Source organism: Pongo pygmaeus, chromosome X (assembly GCF_028885625.2).
Source record: "Pongo pygmaeus isolate AG05252 chromosome X, NHGRI_mPonPyg2-v2.0_pri, whole genome shotgun sequence".
Classification (NCBI taxonomy): Eukaryota; Metazoa; Chordata; class Mammalia; order Primates; family Hominidae; genus Pongo; species Pongo pygmaeus.
In genome coordinates this window covers 28,020,482-28,043,154 of record NC_072396.2, presented here as the reverse complement: position 1 = coordinate 28,043,154, position 22,673 = coordinate 28,020,482, and the positions used below count along the sequence as shown (strand labels likewise).

At 36.6% G+C, this 22,673-nt stretch overlaps 1 protein-coding gene and 1 pseudogene across 1 annotated transcript; one reads left to right on the top strand and one right to left on the bottom strand.

Moving 5' to 3' along the window:
* LOC129024041 (radixin-like) overlaps positions 1–16,602 on the bottom strand; it is a 56,086-nt pseudogene extending 39,484 nt beyond the window's left edge.
* Positions 16,559–19,724, top strand: PPP4R3C (protein phosphatase 4 regulatory subunit 3C). The gene has a single exon (XM_054472429.1). It carries the CDS (start codon positions 16,601–16,603, stop codon positions 19,139–19,141), a length of 2,541 nt encoding a protein of 846 aa, XP_054328404.1. The 5' UTR covers positions 16,559–16,600; the 3' UTR covers positions 19,142–19,724.
* The last annotated feature ends 2,949 nt before the right edge of the window (positions 19,725–22,673 follow it).

The window sequence follows — 22,673 nt, the reverse complement described above, 5'->3', positions numbered from 1 at the left end:
AGTGTTGTACCTCTAATGTCTTGCATTGTCCTCAATAAATGTGTTGAATAAATATATTTAAAAATCATTTAACCAATCAACTAACTGTTGTTGTAGTCAAAACAATGGTTTAGCCACTAAAACACAGTTAATGTGGTGGTGTGTTCCAGGTACTCTTAACATGTTTGGAGACCATGAGCTTTGTTTAGTGTCACATGAAAAGTCATGAACTCTTTCACCAGAAAAATGCACATAAGCACAAAACATTTTACACTGATTTTTTGGCTCATAGGCCATCCAGAGATTTCTTGTACTTCTAATCCAGAAACAATGTGACCCTCTCTAGGTGGGTGTGGAATTGTTTGGGTGTATTTTTGTTTTCACAAGGTCTGAGACCCACTGCTGTCATTTAGTGAAAGGGGACTGGATAATATAAACTTCTTGCAGAGAAATGTTCTCCTATCCAAAATGCTAACCATGAATTCAGGAACCTCAGATTAAAATTATGCTGCAGAGGAAAATTACTTGTCCATCAAATTCAAAATTATGTTTCCTTTTTGGCGACAAAGAAATTCACCATGAATACCACTTCCTTTTAAATTGGCTACTGGAATTATATACAAGTTCCATATTTATAAGTGTTTAATTTATGTAACAAATTTCACTGAGCTTTGATAAATTTACACATAATGGAAATGTAAACACAGAAAATGCATATAGTAGTGAAGATTTGTTTAGGACTTTATTAGTTACCTATTTCTCCATAACAAATTACCCCAAATCTTAGTGCCTTAAAACAATACACAATTAATTGCTCAAAGTACCTGTGGATCAGGAATCCAGGTGCAGCTTATATCTATCTGCTGGCTCAAGGACCACTAGGCTGAAACAAAGGTGCCAGCGAGAAATGTGACTTCATGTGAAAACTCTACTAGAGGAGGATCTGCATCATGCTTACTTACATTATTGGACTCAGGATGCAGTTCCTCAGGAGAACAGTTTGACTGAGGGCCTGTTTCTTCTTGGCTGTTGGCCAGAGGCTACCTTCAATTTCTGGCTACATAGACCTCTACATGGCCTCTTGATTCATCAGAACAAGCAGGAGAGAAAAGCCAGAGAGTGCCAGAAAGAGATTGAAACAGAGAAACGTAGAGAGAGAAAGACAAAAGTCACAATCTTTTACAGCTTCACCTTGAAAGTGACATCCTCTCACTTTTGTCATATTCTATTCTTTAATCACTAGGTTAAGCCCATACACAAATAAAGGGGATTATACAACGGCATAAATACCAGGAGAAAGGATCACTGGGAGCCATTATAGAAGGCTCTTATCACAGTGATGAGACCATAATAGCAAAAGGAAATAACTTCTTGAAAAAAATGTAAAAGTTGTCTAATTTTAGTTATGTTTTAGATGCTAAACAATCAATGCTTTTATTCCTAATTTTTTAAATACTGAGTTTCCTCTTCATCAGAAAACAAAAGATGTAAAATATCACTTAGGATTTCTTTCCACTTTGGCTCTAGTAATTCCTAAGTTCTCTGTATCTTGGCATTATTCTCATGGCACATTTAAAAAGAGGGGATTATGTTTAACATTTTATGATAAAATAAACTTGAATGAGTTATTACAGAATAGTTTGACTATTTTACCCCTGGGAGTGATAATACAATTTTACTTTTGAGAAGACCTTTACAACTCATTAGCTTATGAATTATGTATCTTTCACACAAAGAAAGCAAATGTAATCCAGACTCTTTATGGGTGAGACATTCTTTATTTCTCTTAAACCTAACTAGAGATGCCTTCAGATATTTCATTATCCTTAAACAATTAAATAGCTCTAGTGAAAGTCAACTTCTTCTTCTTAGTAGGCAAATTAAAAAGCACCTTTTATGCATAAATCTACTCTGCAGCTTGTATATGCTTTAAAAGCAAGAGGATTACATTTACATTTAAAAAATAATCTTTAATCGTTTGCATCCTACGTAATTAGAACTGCTACTGTTCAAAGTAGAGGCGAGTGTTAATACTTTATTTTAGGATGCAATTTCTGCCTTACCTGGAGGTATAGAGTTAACAATATTTTAAGCTCTGCATAAAACTGGGAGAGAAACTGCTTTCTTGGATATCAAGCCTAAAAATATCCATCCCCAAAATAACAGAATGACATAGCAGAATTGGACACATAAGACTAACGATTCATTGAGAATCATAGTTGGGAGTGAACTCAATTAAATCAGTGGGGTCATGGCAACCAGACCACATATCCCTACTTGATGAGCTAACAATCCATATTCTAGGCATTTTCATTCTTAAAAAAACGGAAAGATATAGTAGAGAATGCTTACTTGAAGTTTAAGATGAAGAACAATTTTTAGGCTTGTTAGTTGTCTTTGAATGACTGTCCCCTCTCATTTCGCATTACTTACAAAAAGCCCATAGAGTTTCCTCCTCCCTCTCTATACACTGTATCATCCCCTAAAATACAGTAGATGCAGGGTTTGATGGCAAAATGGGTTTGGAGAAGTTCTAGAGTAAGGGTTTAAAAGAGCATTGGGTTAGCAGTAGAGGACTGGGCAAATGCCTGCACAGAAAGAAGTCAAAATAAAGTCCAAGTAAGGCAGCTAAAGAGAAACACACACACACTGAAAATAAGCCTATTATCTATTTTGCCTAGAATCATTCTTGTTCAGAACAAGGAAATCAAATTCCAGACCTGTCCAGGTCAGTCACCATGCTATTTTAATTCTACTTAATGAAAGCAGGAGGTGGTGTAGTATACATCTATTCCTTTCAGGAAAAGAAAGGCAGGAGATCTGGGGAAACAAGTTCAGCTTTTGTTTATCATTATTTCTAGGAATTGAAAAGTAATGAGAGAACACAAAATCTATCATCCTTCTTTCAATGAGTTACCTACTTTCAACTTGTCCTAGGAAGTAACACTGTATGCAGTAGAAGAAAGACGAGTGCAACAATTCTCAATTTGGCCATCCACAACTTATAAAACATGGTCTTTATCTGTTCATATATTGGTAAAGATTTTCCAGAATTAAACAGAGACAAATCTAAAAAGAAAGAAAAACAATGCTGCAAGAAAAAAAGTAGCACAGATGGTAAAATTAATGTGACTTGCCAATTTTGCAGTGGTTCTTTCTTATTGGGCATTGATAACTCTCTTTTTAGCCTTGAGAGTTACCTTAAGTTTTTCTGGTGAAACAGCTCCATGGCATGAAAATATTCAGTCCATCATTCCTAAGTCCTTCCAAATGCTCTCAGCAGATCATCATTAAGTCACATTCACATAGAGTGGAAAGATTAAGTAATCATTGTACCCTACCACACCTCTATTATTATGATATTCTGTATATGTACCTCAATCTCAACTCATCCAAACTAAATTAGTCTTTCCCCCTAAATATGCCCTTTTTTCTAATTGAAAGGCATCAGCATGTACCAAGTTGGTAATTTCTTTGTATTGTGTGTCTACTTGCCCTGCTCACCCTCTTTCTAATCAATCAGGAAGTTCGGTTAATTAAAACCTTTATATGTTTCTTGAATTTATCAACTTCTCCTTATCCTTACTGCTAACATTGCAGTTCAGATCACAACCATTTCTCACTAAGATTTCTGTAACTTTTTTTTATTAAGACCCCAGCTTGTTTTCCTTCTCTATTCACCACACAGTGCCCATAGGATACTGCCATACTCATTTTTTCAAGTAGTCTTGGTTACATAATTTTTATGATCTAGTACCTGTTTTTCTTTCCTCTCTAGTTGCAATCCCTTCTCCTCTTGTCCCCTTTATACCCGCCTCCCCACCCCACACACATCTGTAATACTAATTATTATACTTCAAGTCACAACTTAATCATTATTTTATCTGGGAAGACTTCCCTGATATGTTTAGGTTGTCTCATGTGCCCCTATAATGTGCCTAATTGTCTTCCTTCCCAGGCATAAGATTTGAGAGGGACAGAGGGTAGGCATTCATCTTTGCATTCACCAATGAGTCACCAGCAAATTTACTGGCTCATAGGAAGTAGTCAACAAATACTCACTGGATCCTTGAAATAACTTCATTTAACTTTCATAAATATCAGTTCCAGTTTTAAATGTCTAATCACTGACAATGTGTTGGTTTGCATTTAAACACTACTGCAATTAATTTCGTTAGTTGAGCATGAAATCCGTTTTCTGATATTTTCAGTACTTGTATGGCAAAATTTAGGTGCAAAAATATTTTAAATTTTATTTTCCAAGTATGGTTTCAAAAAAGAAGTCTTATTATTATTCCAGCTACATCACAAAGGAAACTGAGGTAAAAGAGGAGTTAGGGGACCTGTTCAAGCGACACACTAATAATCCAAAACAAATCCAGGATTAAACCTCTGAGTATTACAAGCCCAATATGATTGCTTAGCTGCTGATCTGTGCTCTTTAACCTTCATGGGGGAAGAATGTACTTTGCAAAACTGTTAGACCCTTGAAAATGAATGTGACTTTTGTTTATAAGAGACATGTAAATATCTTCAAATATAAATTGGCTCTAGTCTGGTAACAACTAGCAAAATTATAAAATTTTGAAAAGTGAATTAGTAACTAAAAAAAATATGTGTGATTTGGGAAACTTAACTTTGGTGATCAAAATGTCCTTGCAGGAAATTTCCCAACTCAAAGTAGAGTACTTACCTCTAAGGGAAGTGAGTGACATAATCCTAGTGTCCTCAGCAATTTAAAGTCATTTTGCTTAAATAGTAACTCATGAAAAAATCGACTCTGGCCCCAAGCTATAAGTGAAATCAAGTGACTTGACCTATTTCACAAGAAAACCAATTAAAATCAGACACTGAGAAGTGGCAAGATCACCTGGAGTGCCATGATTTCTTGAGGAGGACTCCTCTATTACACAACACACTCACTGTCTTGCTCTAAAAGGAACCTTAGAGCAGCCCCTCTTCCAAAGCCTCCAAGGCCCAGAGCAATTCAGAGTCTCTTTTTTTGAGGTTCTCCTTTACCGCCTTCACTTCATATAGTGCCTGGGCCAGAGAAGTAGGTAGGAGTCATTCGTGTCTTTTGTGTCACTCCCTCAGAACTCTAAACAGTGCATAAACACATCCCAGACTTGATAAATGTGCATTTAATACCTAACCATTGAGCCAATAAGAACAAAAAGCCTATAATTTCTTGGACCCATTTGCCTTTAAAAGGAGTATAATACATTAAAGAACATTTTTTGTTGCCATTCAGGTGTAAGATTTTAACATGAACCAACATGTTTAAATAATAACTTCACCAGTAACCATTGTGTTTTATACCTGTTACCTCTTCTAATACCATAACAACCAAATGAAGTAGGTAATAGTTCCACTTTAAAGATGTAGAAATTGAGGCCAAGACATAGTAAGAATATTGTTCATGTCGCATTACTAGTGCCTGATACAGCCTGAGTTTCAACTCAAGGTATCTATTTTTGTGTTTGGGCTCCTAACCACCAAGCTTGCATCCTCTCACAGGCACAGATAAGGACAGAAATGTGGATCTGGATATGTATGCATATGTGGGTGGGATAAAAATGTGGATGCAAATGTAGATACAGATGAATATAACTATATGCCACTATATCTGTATTTATCTTCTGAATATAAAATAAATAGTAAATATATATCGTTGCACTTTTTTCAATGTACTTTTTAATTTTCATTTCCTTGTAAGCTTTCTTCTTTCGGTCCCTTGTTTCACTAACTAGGTTTCTTCCTTTCTTTCTTTGAACTATTTTCCGCATGGGGATAATTGCTTCTTGTACAATGAGCAACTGACACTTCCCTGAAATAACTGAAAATACCCGAGGGACACATTTATAGTCAGAGGCTTTAGGTGTTAAAATACCCTCGGGACTCCAACTGAGCCTGAACATTAGAGCCCTAGGGAATGGATATGTCTTATCATTTTTTTTTTTGCTTTCCTTTGCTAATTATTCTTAATAAATGGCAAAGACTCCCATAAGTATACGCCCAGAGCAACCTCAAGAATATTGCAAAAAACGCATATTCTTCCTGTCTTATTTCCATTGTTGAATTAAAGTGAAAAGCAGGCTAATATTGCTGAAGGCAACAGAAGTACACATGACATTGATATTGGATAATTAGACATGTATAATTTTAGAATAATGGGGGATTTCTGTAAAGATATTTAGAATTACTGTATATTAGAATGATATTTCTCTTTTAGATATGCAACTAGAGTTAGTTGTTGTGAAGATAAAAAAATGCAACCCCAAAAAGGTAGATTAATAGTCAGTTACCAAAGAAATTATAAACGCCATGGTAAGGTCAGATATGTTTGGCCTGGAAAGACGGGCACTTAACTTCAGATGAAAGAAAGCAATTTAGCATATATGTGAGCTCTCATTTTCTGACCCTGCCATTGAAAAGAGGAAGGTTTATTTAAGAGAAAAGGAAAAAAAAAAAAAAAGAATCTCACTGATGTAAGTTGAAGGATATTAGAAAATGCCACCTGTGGAAGCTGTTACATCTTCATACCCAGAGGTCTTTAAAATTAAAGCAAAAAGAATAACTGTTCAGGATAACAAAACCAGTTTCGGCAATCCAGTTATAGCTGTGGACGCCATTTGCTTATATGTGTGAAAGCAAGAACAAAGTTATCAATGAGATAATATCAAATGAAAAAATTTAGAAATGGTTTTTCATATACAAAATTTTTAGAAATGATTCTTCCTATGCATTAGAAGTGATATTGTGTGAGTGAATAAACTGACATGCTCCATAATGTGATTATCACAAAGAATAACCCTATTAATGAATGAAAGAGACAAATTGCTATGAAAACTATGTCTACAAAGACTTCTTATGAGTTCAGAGTGGGAAAAATCTAGAAAGAAAAAAATGCATTTGGAAAGAAAAAGTATTGCAAAAAGCGAAAGGGTCAAGATAGTACTGAAGGTAAATTAAAGTAGCACACAGTTGTAAAACTAATGTTTCAAATAAAGCTTATCACAGTCAGAGGCATGAGAAAAAAAGGAGAATAAAATTTAAAGTTAGTTCACCTCTATTTAAAGCAAACATAATAACTAAAATGCCCATTAATGATAGACTGGATAAAGAAAATGTGGTACATATACATAATGGAATACTATACAGTCATAAAAAGGAATGAGATCATGTCCTTTTCAGGGACATAGATGAAACTAGAAGCCATCATCCTCAGCAAACTAACGCAGAAACAGAAAACGAAACACCGCATGTGCTCACTCATAAGTGGAAGCTGAACAATGAGAAAACATGGATACAGGGAGGGGAACATCACACACTGGGGCCTGTCAGTGGGGGAAAGGGGAGGGAGAGCATCAGGACAAATAGCTAATGCATGTGGGGTTTAATACCTAGGTGATGAGTTGATAGGTACAGCAAACCACCATGGCACATGTTTACCTATGTAACAAACCTGCAAGTTCTGCACATGTATCCCGGAACTTAAAGTAAAATTTAAAAGAAAAGAATATTCATACTTTGAGGGTAAATACTTTAAGGGAGAGAGATCATGAAGTAGAAGCACTTTAAATCTAATTGTCCTCTATGTGTACTATTAAGAAGAAAAAGAGGGGGATGGGGGATAAGAAGAGATATATGGAGACATATATTGCCCGTCCAAATGCTTAAGAGTCTAACTTGATGATTTTATAATGTAGACATATAATGTGGCTTCTGTACCTATTTAAAGAGAAGGGAAAGAGAATGTTGACGTGTCTTGTAGCAAAGAGCTTACATACACAGGTTCTTGAGTCTGACTACCACGGTTCAAATCAAAGCTCAGAATATTTACTCACTGTGGAAATTCAGACAAGTTTGTTAACCTCCTTATCCTCATCCAGAAATAAGTTTAGGAAAGAACCTGAAAAAAAACAGGTAAATGAAATCAGATACCAAATTGATAGATTTTAATAATATGAGGAGGAATTGAATTCTTTTTATCATGAAATGTTTCCACTGTAACAGAAAGAGTGATTTTTACACAATCTTTGATGCACTCATTCATAATAGTCACTGAACACCCATTGTCTTCTAGATAATGCAATACAGAAAAAAATAAGATGGGCCGAGACCTATCTTTGTCTTTTTTGGGCTGGGGGAGTGGGATGAGAGCAGAATAAGACAATAAAAGTAACCAAATGTGGTAATTCTAGATTGAGAAAGTTCTGTTGAGAAACTGAAATAGGGTAATGGTAGAGTATGAAGAGAAGTGGTTGCTGCCTCAGATTTTGTGGGCAAAGAATTTTTTGAGGGACTGCTTTTTTAAATGGAATGTGAACGATGAGGAAGGAGATATGAAAATATAGGGGCATGGAGGTCTGGTCAGCAACCCTTAGAAGGGAAAAAGATATGCACGAAGGACAGTGAGCTGGAACAAGGTGCGGGAAGAAAGGTGAGATGGGGTGAAGCAGTGGGGCCTGGTAGAATGCTAAAGAGTATAGATTTATAGAAAGTAGTATGCAAGCTCTGGGTGCTGTGAGAATGGACTGCAGGAAAACAAAAGGGAATTGCTAAAACAACAAATTCACTTCTTAATTATTTTTCTGGAGAAGGGCCTGATGATAAATGTCACGTATTGTATTACTGTAAATATGAAGAAATCCTGATTAATAGAAATCTTGAACCACAAAAATTCAAATAAGTTGGTTTTACTATATCAGATATGAAAAGAAGACCATACAATTTGTCTTTTGAGAATTACTATTTGCATTTTAAAAACTTAGTAGATGATAAGAACTGAAAATTATTTCTAGTAGTCATTCTCAATCAACTGTGACTTTGTCTCCTTCACCCAGGGCATATTTGGCCCTGACTGAAGATATTTTTGGTTGTCACAAGCAGGGAATGTGGTGTTAATGACATCGAATGGGTAAACCACAACTACCCTGCTCTACCTACTCTCAGTAATCAACCAACCAATCAAACAACAAGTCCACAAATACAGGCATTTTTAAGGCGCAAAATCTTCATTGAAATTCACTTTATAAGGTCACATTTTGTGATAAGTATAATGCTTAAGAGGCATCTAAAACATACGGAACCAATGCAGTTATTGTACTTAAAAGGTCATGCAATATGTATGAGTACTAAGAATTTTTATCTTTGTTTTACATGTTACTGTATGTATCACCTATACGGCCCTGAAAGAGCCAATCTATCAAGAGGAATCCTGAGTGGCTAACTAGTCCTAAATTTAAAATAGAGCCAAGTGGCCATTTGCTCACTATAGACCCCACACATACTCTCTGAATTCCCAGAAAACCCACATGTCTGTTTAACTTTGGGACTTTCATAGCTGTCTGTTTATGTTCACATGGCCTGAAACTACCAATAGTATATGGCCTGCATCAACGGATCAAACTCAGCAAGCATTGACCAATTAGAGCTCAGCAGGGATCAATCAATCAGAACCAAGCAAGTTGGAATCCTTCATTTGCATAAAGGTCCTGAATAGGAATCTGGGTGCGAACTTTCTCTATGAAAGCCAAATCCTCCCTTTGTTTTCTACAATGCAATTTCATTTTACATTGAAGGCTGTATCTCCCTGGTTTGCAAGTTGTTCTTTGGAATAAACTCTCCTTCCTCTAAATTCTCTTTTAGAGAACATTTGTTCTCACCTACGTATTTGATAAACCCCTTATATTAGAAGTTTTAAAAATTATAATTTTAATTAACTGTAAACAAATGTTTGATTTTTTTTCTGAATGATTTTAATATGTAATTCAAAAATACATTCTTACACTATGTCAGCCCTCCTGTTTAAGAAAGTGATAGCAGATCAGGCCAGGCACCGTGGCTCACGCCTGTAATCCCAGCACTTTGGGAGGCCGAGGCGGGCGGATCACCTGAGGTGAGGAGCTCGAGACCAGCCTGACCAACATGGAGAAACCCAGTCTCTACTAAAAATAAAAAATTAGCCAGGGGGGATGGCGCATGCCTCTAATCCCAACTACTTGGGAGACTGAGGCAGGAGAATCGCTTGAACTCAGGAGGCAGAGGTTGCAGTAAGCCGAGCCATTGCACTCCAGCCTGGCAACGAGTGAAAACTCCGTCTCAAAAAAAAAAAAAAAAAAAAAAAAGAGAGAAAATGATAGCAGATCAGCAAGCGGTAACAAAACATAAAAGGTTGTTTTTCAGGAAGAATGAACTAGATCTTCACACAAGTAGTAACGTGTCCAATATCAAGACTAGCCAAAGTGTTTAAGATTTCCCCTATTTATCATGAAATTTTTGTTTCTGTTTCTGACTCATTTCAATTTTTTCATCAGACATCAAATATATTCAAGGCACCCCTTTAAATGTTAATTGAATTAAGGCAAAAATGTTAAGACAAAATAGACTGCTCCTTATAAAATGAAAATATATATTGTATGACATAAATATATCTTATACTATACTGAAGAAATGAAGATGATTCCATCTCCAGGCAAAAATGGAGCATTTTAACTCCAAATTATGCTCGTTACTAGTACTTATACAACATGGCTATAGGGTAATTAGTAAGCAGAGAGCTAATGTTATTCTTGATGATCAAGGTAGGAAGAGGAAGTAACATAGTCTATTCAAATAGAGAAGAAAAGATCTGTGAATTACAGAATTTAAAACAAAACTGGAAATGAGTCTGGAAGTAACTATTTGAACAGAATTAAAAAGAGAGAACATGGCACTGAAAGTCAGTGCCTAAAATTTACATGAGCTTAAAAGAACATTGTCCCCTTTTTCTTTCCTCTGCCTAATTCATGAGGTGTGAGCAGATTTGGGAGGTTCCAAGGAAGCCACGCGCACAACTAGTACTGAGAATGTACTAATGCTAACAGAAACTGCCTATGGATCCAAGAAAATACTTGCATGATTCTTACCTCTGAGACACTGGGAAGACAATAGCCAGTACTGCTGCAGTGCACACATAACAGGATGATGTTTTCACCTGAAAATAAAAGAAGATTTTAACTGTCCACACATTCTAATACTCTCTGTATAGAGTAATCATACATCTCTCTTTGCCGAGGGAAGTTCTTGGTTGTACTTGTCCAAGCTTATGAAAGAATACAACACTGTTCCCAATTCTTCATTCTTCCCTCTACCCACGCCCTTTGTTATATAAGTTTGCTATGATCTCCCTGTCTAGGTGGAGTATACTTTTACATCTCTTGATTCTGGTCTTGTCCATGAACTTGATTTGGTCAAACAGAAGTTTGAAATGGGTTGAACGTTTTAATACTAGAAAATAAGGGTTCTTTCAACACTTGAGAGTGGATGGAAAAGCTGCAGTTTCTACCTGAGGTTTCTCTCAGGGTTGGGGAAGAAATATTTGACAAAACTTAGAGGAAAACATCCAGCTTATTCAATACACTAGTTTTCATGCAACTAAAAGGAGAGTATTGTTTCCTAGGTTACCATCAATAGAAAGAAAACTATTGAAAAAGATGGAATTTAGGTATCAGAAGAAATGACATATGTATTTTGTAAATTAAAAATATCTCCTGATAAGACTATCTAGCTATTCCATAAGAGGACTGAACATAAAGTTCAAATTCACTGTTTCATCCCCAGTGCCTGGTATAGGGCCTGGCCATAGGGGTTTCTCAATGACTATCTGTGGAATAAATAAATGGATTATTGGAAATCATCCTATGCATAATGTTTATTTATTCATGCATTTATACTGCAAATAATTACGAGAAACTATGTGTACCATGCCTATGGTAGATGCTAGGGACACAACAGTGTGCAAAATAAGGAAATTACCGCCTTCATGCAGTTGGTAGTCTAGTTTCAGAAAACAGAATAAATGAAGTTCAAAATGATCACATGATGCTAAGAACTATGGAGAAAATATACATCGAAGAAAAGTGATGGGTGAGTTGGAATGGGAGGCCCCTGCAATTTTAAAGAGGTGGTTAGGGAAGGTGTCACTAGAAAAACAAGAACATTTGAATAATTTTTTAAGAAAATGAGCGTGTTAGTCACATAGATAATGAGAAATAGAGTGTTCCAGGTAGAAAGAAGGACAGATACAAAGGTCCTGAGGCAAGTGTGCCCAATGTACTTCAGACACAGCAAGATAGCTTGTGTGGCTGAGGCAGAATAAGGAAGAAAGAGACTACTAGGTGAAGAGCTCAAGTAGATCAAGGGGGCCAGATCTTACTGGGATGGATAGACTATAGTTAGAATGTTGGCTTTTGTTCTAAGGTAAAAACATTAATTTTTAGCGAAGAAGTGGGACAGTGTGACTTCTGTTTTAAAAGAACCATTTCTAGCTATTGTGTTGAAAATACACTAGTGTAGGGAAAAGGTGAAAGCTAAGAGAAGAGACTATTAAAAATTTGCAAACTAGAGATGATGGTGGATTTGACACTGTTAGTAATAATGATAACAAATGTGATGAGAAGTGGAAGGATTCTGAACACGTTTTGAAAGTCAGACAGACAGTATATATTAGAAGACTGAATGTGGCGAGTAAGAAAAAGGGAAAAGTCAAGAATGACTTCACATTTTTTACCTGAGCCACAGGAAAGATGGAGTTGACACTGCTTTCCTTGTGTTTCAGATATTCCCATAAGAGATGCCATAAAAGGCAACATTCCACAGAATAAGTTAGCTAGAAAACTTGTAGTAAACATGTAGGTGTGTTTTACACTAATTATTTTGAAGTTGAAAATTTTAGATGAGATGTATTTGAATAACCGTATTTTAATGCCATTTCATAAAATCAAAAATCACTTTGTTTTTCCCACTATGAAATGCTCTCTCCTCTTATAGATAGAATATTTAGACATCAAAATGTTTCCTATATAGTCATGTGTCGCTTAATGACGGGGATATGTTCTTAGAAATGCATCTTTAGGCAATTTTGTCATTGTGTGAACGCCATAGAGTGTATTTACACAAACCTAAATGGTATAGCCTACTACACACCTAGGCTATATGGTATAGCTTTTTGCTCCTAGGCTACACATCTGCACACCATGTCACTGTACTGAATACTATAGGCGGTTACAACACAATGGTAAAATTTATGTATCTAATCATATCTAAACATAGATAAGGTAATGCATTGGGCTGCAATGTTGTGACAGCTAGGTGATAGGAATTTTTAAGTTCCACTATAATCTTATGGGACCAATGTCATATATGCGGTCCATTGTTGACCTGAATGTCTTTATGTGGCTCGTGACTGTATAAACATTTCGTAGGAGTTTACTGTACCTAAAATTCAGAAATGTGTGACTCATTCCTTTTTTTGTTTTCTAAAGAACTCTGGAAATATAAAAATTAAACCCATTGCTTCTCGGCCTTTTGGCTAAGATCAAGTGTAAAAATTAAACCCTAGTGGTCTTAAGATGTGGATGAATTACAAGATCCTTTTGTAAAAGTATTTATTTTCAGAACAGAGTCATGAAGAACTAAATCTTACCACCCTATGGTCATGGGGAGGAAATGTGAGAGGGGCAAGCATGCAAAACAAAAGAGGAATTCTGAATCTTAAGACTCAATCTACACATTTTTATTTTGAACTGGCCTCAAATATTTTTCTTCACATAATAAAATGAAGAAACACCAAATAACAGTCATAGTTGGAATAAAAACTACATTGTTGTAAACATCTGCTATAAAAATTTATATACTGTCTGAGAGAGAGCACTGAATATTGGGAAGAGCAAAGTGCAGAGTTGGAACTATAAAAGAATTGGTTTCAAGTTCTGGCATCATCACTTACGACAGGGGTTTGAACCAAATGTTTAACTCAGTTTTGGAGTTTGAAGCTTTTTCCTCTCTATTAAGGTAGTAATAATATTTTTCTTAGGTCACTTTTTATGAGGACTAAATGAAAAAGTAAATAACATATATTTAAAGGATTTACACAGCTCCTAGAATATTTTATTCTTATTACTTTGCTCCCTGTAAGACAACTATAAAAATAAAAAATAATAATGTTAACTGATGAAGAAAACAGGACATTGCTCTACTTACCGCACCAAATAAAGACAGGAACTGAAAGAAACTACTGCAGAAATAGCACTAAGAAATGTGAATATGAGACTTTCAGATTGTAAAGACTTTAGTTAACCTAATTAAGATAAAGGAACCTTAGTTGGCCTAAGGGAAACTCCCAGTGACGAAATTGTGAGGACAAAGAGATTTGTGCTGAATGCCTCTCAGAGAATGGAATTTGAAGGCATATTCAAGGGATTGACAGTATTATAATTGATTCTGATAGAGACTTCAATATAAACACAGCAGAGAAAAAAAATTAGACCATTAGCATACATGTCAGTATTATTATTGTGTATTTGCACATACTGTCGTGTTGAAAGAAGATTTGTTTAGTACATATATCATTCTCATATGTCATTTATTAATTTTATGTTTAAATATTATTTATAATTTGTAAATGCTTCTAAACCAGCAGTCTCCTGGCATTGATTTAAATTTTCCCATGAAATAATTGTCATTTTGTATTCAATTCCCCAAGTGCCTTAGCTGTACTGTCATAAGTAATATTCTTGAACTATAATCTACTGTAGGCCACATTGCAAAAGAGGTGTGTGGAAATTTTTCTTTTCTACTTGAGAATTGTCACACATCTCCAGTGCTATGTAAAATGAAGTGATTGCTACAAATAGGACTCTTCAAGTCCAAATGTGCTTGATGTGCCCCAATTCTTAGCTTTCCCTTGCAATAACAGGGTTAATGTTTTGGAAAAATATATTTTAAAAGAAAACTGCAAAACTTGCTGCTACATCAAAAATCAACTTGGCTACTATTAAAATTATATTTAACAGAGTTGCCATATCCAAGCTTCTATTTTTCAGTTGGCTATACACAGATGTGGATCTAAAGGAGGAAGTGCGTGACTTCCATCTTGTCTTGATAATTTTATGTTGATTACAAATTATATAGATGGAAGAAATGTGAAATAAAGTGTAATGAAGGCCAAGAAAAGAAGGGGATAGCATAGTTCAATGGCTGAGAAAACCAATTTTGGAAGCAGAAAGACATGTTGAACACAGAGTTCCTCAACTTATTAGTGTGTGACCTTTGGCAATTTATTTAACTTCTCTAAGTTTATTTCCTGATCCTAAAAAGATTGCCAATACTCCTATATCATTGGATCATTATGTAAACTAGGTAAGAAAGTAGCTCCAAAATTCTTGTCAGTGTCTTGAACATAATAAGCATTCAAGTATTATTAGACTTGATCAATTATGTTATTACCTTTCTTCATAATAATAAGTAATCAAGTATTATTAGTTGTTGTGGTTATTGTTATCATTATTCAGAAAAGAAATAAAATAATTGATCTGTGATGGCCAATACTCACTCTTGGCTAATTTCAACTCACAGTTTTCCTCTGGCCCAGTCCTTACCTACGAATGACGAGTGTCCTTATAGAGTGGGAAAATTTGGGAAAATGTTTTCCCCATTGTGCTAGCAGATAGAGCTTTAGGATGAGCTAAACAGACCAGAGGAGTTAACCAACTCTTTCTTAAAACAATCCTCCCCAAAGGATGTCTAAGTGAATGGTACAGATTCATGCCAAGCCTTATTGGGAAGATTGAATACCATTTCTCTGATTTTTGCTAATGGTCTATAGGCCACTTGCTCCTGCTTCTTTTTTGGACCAGCCTTTTCTTGACATAGAATGTGAAATGTGAACTTCTCAGGACACAGGTGATTAAAGTTTCTTTTATCAAAGTTCCTAAGTTTCCATTCCCAAATACCTGATGAGTGAAAATGTTTCAGAGAAACAAAACCCTTTATAGAAAAATCATATTCTAATTTCTACGCTTCCATTTGTAAGCTGGGTGGCAGCTCCTTTTAACAAGTATAGTAATGGTTACATAGGCACATTCTTTTGGGGCAGAATTCTGGGGAAATCACAAGATTCCTGCCAGAACGACGCTTTTCTAGACAATGGAGAACAGCCCAAGAGACTCGCTTTTTTTTTTCTTTTTCTTTTTCTTTTGAGACTAAGTCCTACTCTTGTTGCCCAGGCTGGAGTGTAATGGTGTGATCTCGGCTCGGCTCATTGCATCCTCTGCCTCCCAGGTTCAAACCATTCTCCTGCCTCAGCCTCTCGAGTGGCTGGGATTACGGGCACCCGCCACCACGCCCAGCTAATTTTTGTATTTTTAGTAGAGACAGGGTTTTACCTCTTTATCCAGGCTGGTCTCAACCTCCTGACCTCATGTGATCCACCCGCCTCGGCGACCCAAAGTGCTGTGCTGGGATTACAGGTGTGAGCGCACCGCGCCTGGCCTGAGGCTCGCTTTTTAAGAGACAGTAGGGGATGGGGGGTTGGGGGGCAATGGAGAGAAGATTCAGTGTGCTTGAGGTGGGGGAAAGTGAGAGGTAACAGGGCCTCCAGAGGGAACAGGAGGGAACCCTGCTGCCCTCCGGCCTCTCCAGAGCCTTGGCTCCGCCCCTCTAGCCTCTATTGATTGGCAGTCTTCTATCAGGAGTGCCATCTCGGCCACCATCGTTGTCAAAATAACAGCGGCTTCCATGCTGTACCGGAAGCAGTGCCGTGGGGACCAGACCTGACGGAGCGAGGCCAGAGGACGCCATGGCAGACCTGAGGTACAGTGTAAAAGTCTATGTCCTGAACGAAGACGAGGAATGGAACAGTCTAGGCACCGGTCAGGTCTCATCCACCTACGACGAGCAGTTCCAGGGCATGTCGCTGCTTGTTCGGTCAGATTCAGATGGGTCAGTCATCCTGCGGTCACAGATACCTCCAGACAGGCCCTATGGGAAATACCAAGAGACACTAATTGTTTGGTATGAAGCTGAGAACCAGGGTTTGGTGCTAAATTTCCAGGACCCAGCCGGCTGCCGGGATATTTGGAAAGAAATTTGCCAAGCTCAAGGTAAGGATCCGTCTATCCAAACCATAGAGGACATTTCAGATGAACCAGAAGAAGACTTTAATGAAACGTCAGTAATTAGTAATACGGTTGTGCTGCCTGACTGTGAACTCAATACACTTGATCAAATTGCTAACATAGTTACCTCGGTTCTCTCCTCACCTACTACGGATAGGGAAAGACTGGCTGAGATCTTGAAAAATGAGGCTTATATTCCAAAACTACTGCAACTGTTCCACACTTGTGAAAACCTAGAGAATACTGAAGGTTTATACCATTTGCATGAAATTATTAAGGGAATTTTATCCCTCAACGAGGCATGTCTGTTTGAGATAATGTTTTCTGACGAGTGTATCATGGATGTGGTGGGATGCCTTGAGTATGACCCTGCTTTGGATCAGCCAAAAAGGCATAGGGACTTCTTGACCAACGATGCAAAGTTCAAGGAAGTTATACCAATAACTAAGTCTGAACTTAGGCAAAAAATACATCAGACATACAGATTACAATACATTTATGACATTCTTTCACCTGTGCCTTCCATATTTGAAGATAATTTTCTTTCTACGCTTACAACTTTTATTTGCTCCAACAAGGCTGAGATAGTAAGCATGCTGCAGAAAGATCACAAATTTTTGTATGAAGCTTTTGCACAGTTAAAGGATGAGACTACACATGATGATAGACGGTGTGAATTGCTATTTTTTTTCAAGGAGTTATGTTCATTTTCTCAGGCATTACAGCCTCAAAGCAAGGATGCACTATGTGAAACGTTGACACAGTTGGGAATTCTTCCTGTTCTTAAAATCGTAATGATCAGGGATGATTTGCAAGTAAGGTCAGCTGCTGCAGTTATATGTGCTTATCTAGTGGAGTACAGTCCATCCACGATCCGAGAATTTATAATTTCAGAAGCTCAGGTGTGCAAAGATAGTGACCTTTTCATTAATGTAATAATTAAACAAATGATCTGTGATACTGATCCTGAGTTAGGAGGTGCTGTTCATTTGATGGTAGTTCTCCATACTCTACTTGATCCATGCAACATGCTGACAACACCTGAGAGAAGTGAAAGAAGTGAATTTCTACATTTCTTCTACAAACATTGCATGCATAAATTTACAGCACCACTTTTGGCTGCCACCACAGAACACAACTGTGAGGAGGATGATATAGCTGGATATGACAAAAGCAAAAATTGCCCCAATGATAATCAAACAGCACAACTGCTTGCTTTGATATTAGAGCTACTTACATTTTGTATACAACATCATACATACTACATAAGAAACTATATCTTGAACAAAGACTTGCTAAGAAAGGCCTTGATATTGATGAATTCAAAGCATACTCACCTGATTTTGTGTGTTCTTCGCTTTATGAGAAGGATGATTGGCCTTAATGATGAAGCTTGTAATAATTACATCATTCAAGGAAATCTTTTTGAGCCAGTTGTAAATGCTCTTCTAGATAATGGAACTCGGTACAATATGTTGAATTCAGCTATTCTTGAGCTATTTGAATACATAAGAGTGGAAAATATCAAGTCTCTTGTTTCACATATAGTTGAAAAGTTTTATAACACACTTGAATCGATTGAATATGTTCAGACATTCAAAAGATTGAAGACTAAATATGAAAGAGAGAGAGACAGACAAAGTCAAATACAAAAGAATTTACCTTCTGTACTGCGAAATATAGTAGTTTTCAGAGGTACGATAGAAGAAATGGAGCTGCAAGAAGAAATATGTTTTATGGAAGATGCAGGAGAAGCAGTTATGCCACCACTGGAAGATGACGATGAATTTATGGAGACCAAAAGAACCCAAGAAGGAGAAGCATTTATGCCACCACTGGAAGATGACGATGAATTTATGGAGACCAAAAGAACCCAAGAAGGAGAAGCAGTTATGCCACCACTGGAAGATGACGATGAATTTATGGAGACCAAAAGAACCCAAGAAGGAGAAGCAGTTATGCCACCACTGGAAGATGATGTTGAATTTATGGAGACTAAAAGAACCCAAGAACATGAAGACAAGGTAGACTCTCCCAAAAGAACATCTTCTGGTGACTTCAAATTCTCTTCATCTTATTCTGCTTGTGCTGCTATTGGAACAGGCAGCCCAAGTGGTAGCAGTGTGGTTCGTTTAGTGGATCATCCAGATGATGAAGAAGAAAAAGAAGAAGATAAAGAAGATGAAACACCCCCCAAGAAGAAACCTCATCTTAGCTCCTAAAATCTATATGGGGCACCCTCAACATGTGGCTCAACAAAAATTCTATAAACATCCATGAGCTAAAAAGACTGATTCCACAAGCTTTTTCATGTGAACTTATAATGATAAATCACAGATATGACGAGTTAAGAGGGTTTAATTCTGTAAAAACAAAATTTCTCATAATCTTAAAAAAAATAGTAACCAGAACCTGAGTGAAAACTTTTTGGCAAGAAAGTCTTAATTTGTGGCATTATTTGGGGGAGGAAATCATCTTTGGGAAGGAAAGTCTTAGTTTGGAATGGGGAAGAACCAGGTCGATAATGTTAATGTAGTTTTGTTCTAGAGGTATGTATTAGAAACAATAACAGTTCAGTTGAAAAGCCTACAACATTACTTGTATAATGGTTCTAGCCATGGTATTCTTTCCTTCAGTTACCTTTTTAACACAAAAGTTTATGTTTATATGAAAAACAAAGTTAACTATGAAAAATGTTAGTCTCTTCAGACATTTCTGTAAAGATATAACAAAATTTCAGCTTATAAGTAATTGGAAGGAAGTAGCTTTCAGAGTGTACTTTCATTCATTAAAAAAGCAAGCTGGATTTACAATGTGCAGTTATTTGTTTTTATTAAAACAATAGAAATGTATTTTCTCACTGTTCTGGAGGCTGGAAGTCCAAAATCAAGGTGTCAGCAAGGCCATGACCCCTCTGAGACACTGGATAGCATCCTTCCTTGCCTTTTCCTAGCTTCCTTCTGTGGGTGGCCATGGATTCTTGGAGTTGATTGGCTTGTAGCTGTATTAGTCCAAACTTTGCCTGTGTGGTCACATGGCATTCTGCTTGTGTCTATGTGGTTGTTTATATAACTTTTTTTTTTTTTTGGAGCTGGAGTCTCACTCTGTCACTGAAGCTAGAGTGCAGTGGTGCAATCTCGACTCAATGCAACCTCTAGCTTCCGGGTTCAAGTGATTCTCTTGCCTCAGCCTCCCACATAGCTGGAACCACAGGCATGCACCACTATACCAAGCTAATTTTTGTTTTTTTTTTTGTGGAGACGGGGTTTCGCCATGTTGGCCTGGCTGATTTCGAACTCCTGACCTCAAGTGATCCACCCGCCTAGGCCTCCCAAAGTGCTGGGATTACAGGCATGAACCACCGTGCCCAGCCTATTATAACTATTTTAGATAAGAGATGGCAAACATCAGTCCAGTAGTGTTTGCAAAATTTTCTCTAGGATCTTGGGAGTGAGTAGAACAGAGTGCATTCTACTTCCTAGATATGTGACTGATAACTTTGAAGTCATTTCCTGATTCCTTAATGAAGTTTGTCCTTCTTCCCAAAGCAGCAAGTAAGTTTTAAATTGTAATTTATAGAGTAACATACACAAAAAAATTGTGCTGAATGAAGTGGTATTTAATATCTAGAAACCATTTTGGACCATGAAGAAGTTACCTAAGTGTTAAAATCACCACACCGTACATAAAGTTTTTTCTATAAACGGGTGTAACATGAAAGGTGCTTTACTAAAGAATGTATGCAAATATATTTCTAAAAATAAGTTGTAGTAAAGAATTAATAGATTTTATTTTTAGAGGAGCAATTTAACTGTGTCTGTTTTTCCTGGAATCACTTAAACTGAAAAGCAGTTTCTCCCATTTTGAAGATTTAAAATTAATATTAATTTGGGCTATTGTTTGAATGAGATGAGCTGTCTGTTTAGATAGAAAATGTAGTTTTCCATAAAACAGACATTTATTTTGTATTTTAAAGTACCACTGTGCTTTTTTTTACCATTTGGTAATATTTATACTGAAATATAAAATTCAAGAATTAAGTATGACCCTGTAATTTCAAGAATAAAAGAGACCATATTAAGTTTACTGTTGTTCCAATAGGAGACACAGCTTATGCAAAACTAAAAGATTCTTCGGTTAAAGCTACAAAGGAAGTATATTCCTAAAATGACAAACAATAATCGCATCAGATATAAAGTCTACTAAAGTTCATGACCTCTGAAGATATACATTGCAGAGAACATGATACAATGGGGAAACTGCATTTTCACACTTCTCAAGCCATGCTAGTTAATTTAAATATTTTAATAGGATTATTCATGTTGCAATTATATGTCAGAAAAGGTAGTTTGTTAGAAGAGCATTTCATGTTTTCTATCTGGCTAAACTATCAAGGGGATGGTTATCCCCAGTACACACATAGACAGAGTTTCGTTTTGAGAGAATATATACTTAAATCTTTATTATGGTGGAAGTAGCGCTGGTTCCTTAATAAAGCAGCTAAGTACAACTAGACAGAGAAGAAAATTTCTGTGTTTTTTGTTTGTTTGTCTTTGAGACAGAGTCTTGCTCTTTTGCCCAGGCTAGAGTGCAGTGGCATGATCATAGTTCACTGCAACCTGAAACTCCTGGGCTCAAGTGATTCTCTCGCCTCAGCCTCCTGAGTACCTGGGACTACAGGCATGTGCCACTGTGCCTAGGTAATTTTTAAATTTTTTGTAGAGATGGGGTCTTAATATGTTGCCCAGCTGGTCCTCAAATTCCTGGCCTCAAGTGATCCTCCCACCTCAGGAAAATTTCTGTTTTGATGTTGTTTCTGTTTATTCTTCTCCTATCAGCTAGTTTTAATGTGCCATTTAAAAAATCGACACTGTAGGGGGAAAAAAGAGAATATTTGCATTTTTTGCTCTCTTTTTCCCAGTGAATTTGTAAGGAAAGATGAAGGAGGACATAAATATAATGGGATGGAAAAATAAATAAAATGTTTTTGAAAAAGGAAGAAGAAAAGAAAAAGGACAGGCATTCTATGGAGCTGTGTAACCTCTATGAGCCGTTGTCTAGTCTTAGCTACTTAATGTTAGGGAAACCAGCATGACAGGCAAAATGGTGCATAAGCAAATTGGCCGTTAGATGGCATAACCTGCTATTAAGGGAACATTTAAGAGGGCAACAAAATGCAGAAGAGCAGTCCTTACTGTCTACACAGTTAATGAAAAATTAACCAAAATATTCAGTCTCTCTAGCCATGGTGAGTGAGAAGATACCATGTCAAGAAAGTTTAATTTCATCTTTAAATTTTCTAGAAGTAACTTCAAAAGGAACTTTAAGTAGGTTATTGATGATATGTAAAGAAGAAACATTTTGAAACTGGTCCTGTATTTACCATAAAATCCAGGTGAGCATTTTTTAAGAGGTGTTCTGGACTCATCAAGGTTTTGGCTTTGAACACATGATTTCTAGTAACTTTAATGGTTTAGTGACTTTCTAAACAACAAAAAGGGAGAGGGTGATATAAAAGATAGAGCAAAAGCCTCATATTCAGACAGCCCTTGATGATAATGCAAGCCCTGATGCTTACCAGTTCTGTGACCTTAGACAATTTACTTATTTTCTCTACAAAGAGGTAGCTGATGAAATTTTAAGCCTCTGAAGCCAACATAGGTAAAATAGCTAACTTTCATTACATCCTAAGCATTGTGCTAAGTACCTTATATGTATGGTGGGATACTTCAATAATAACAATGGAAGTATCTT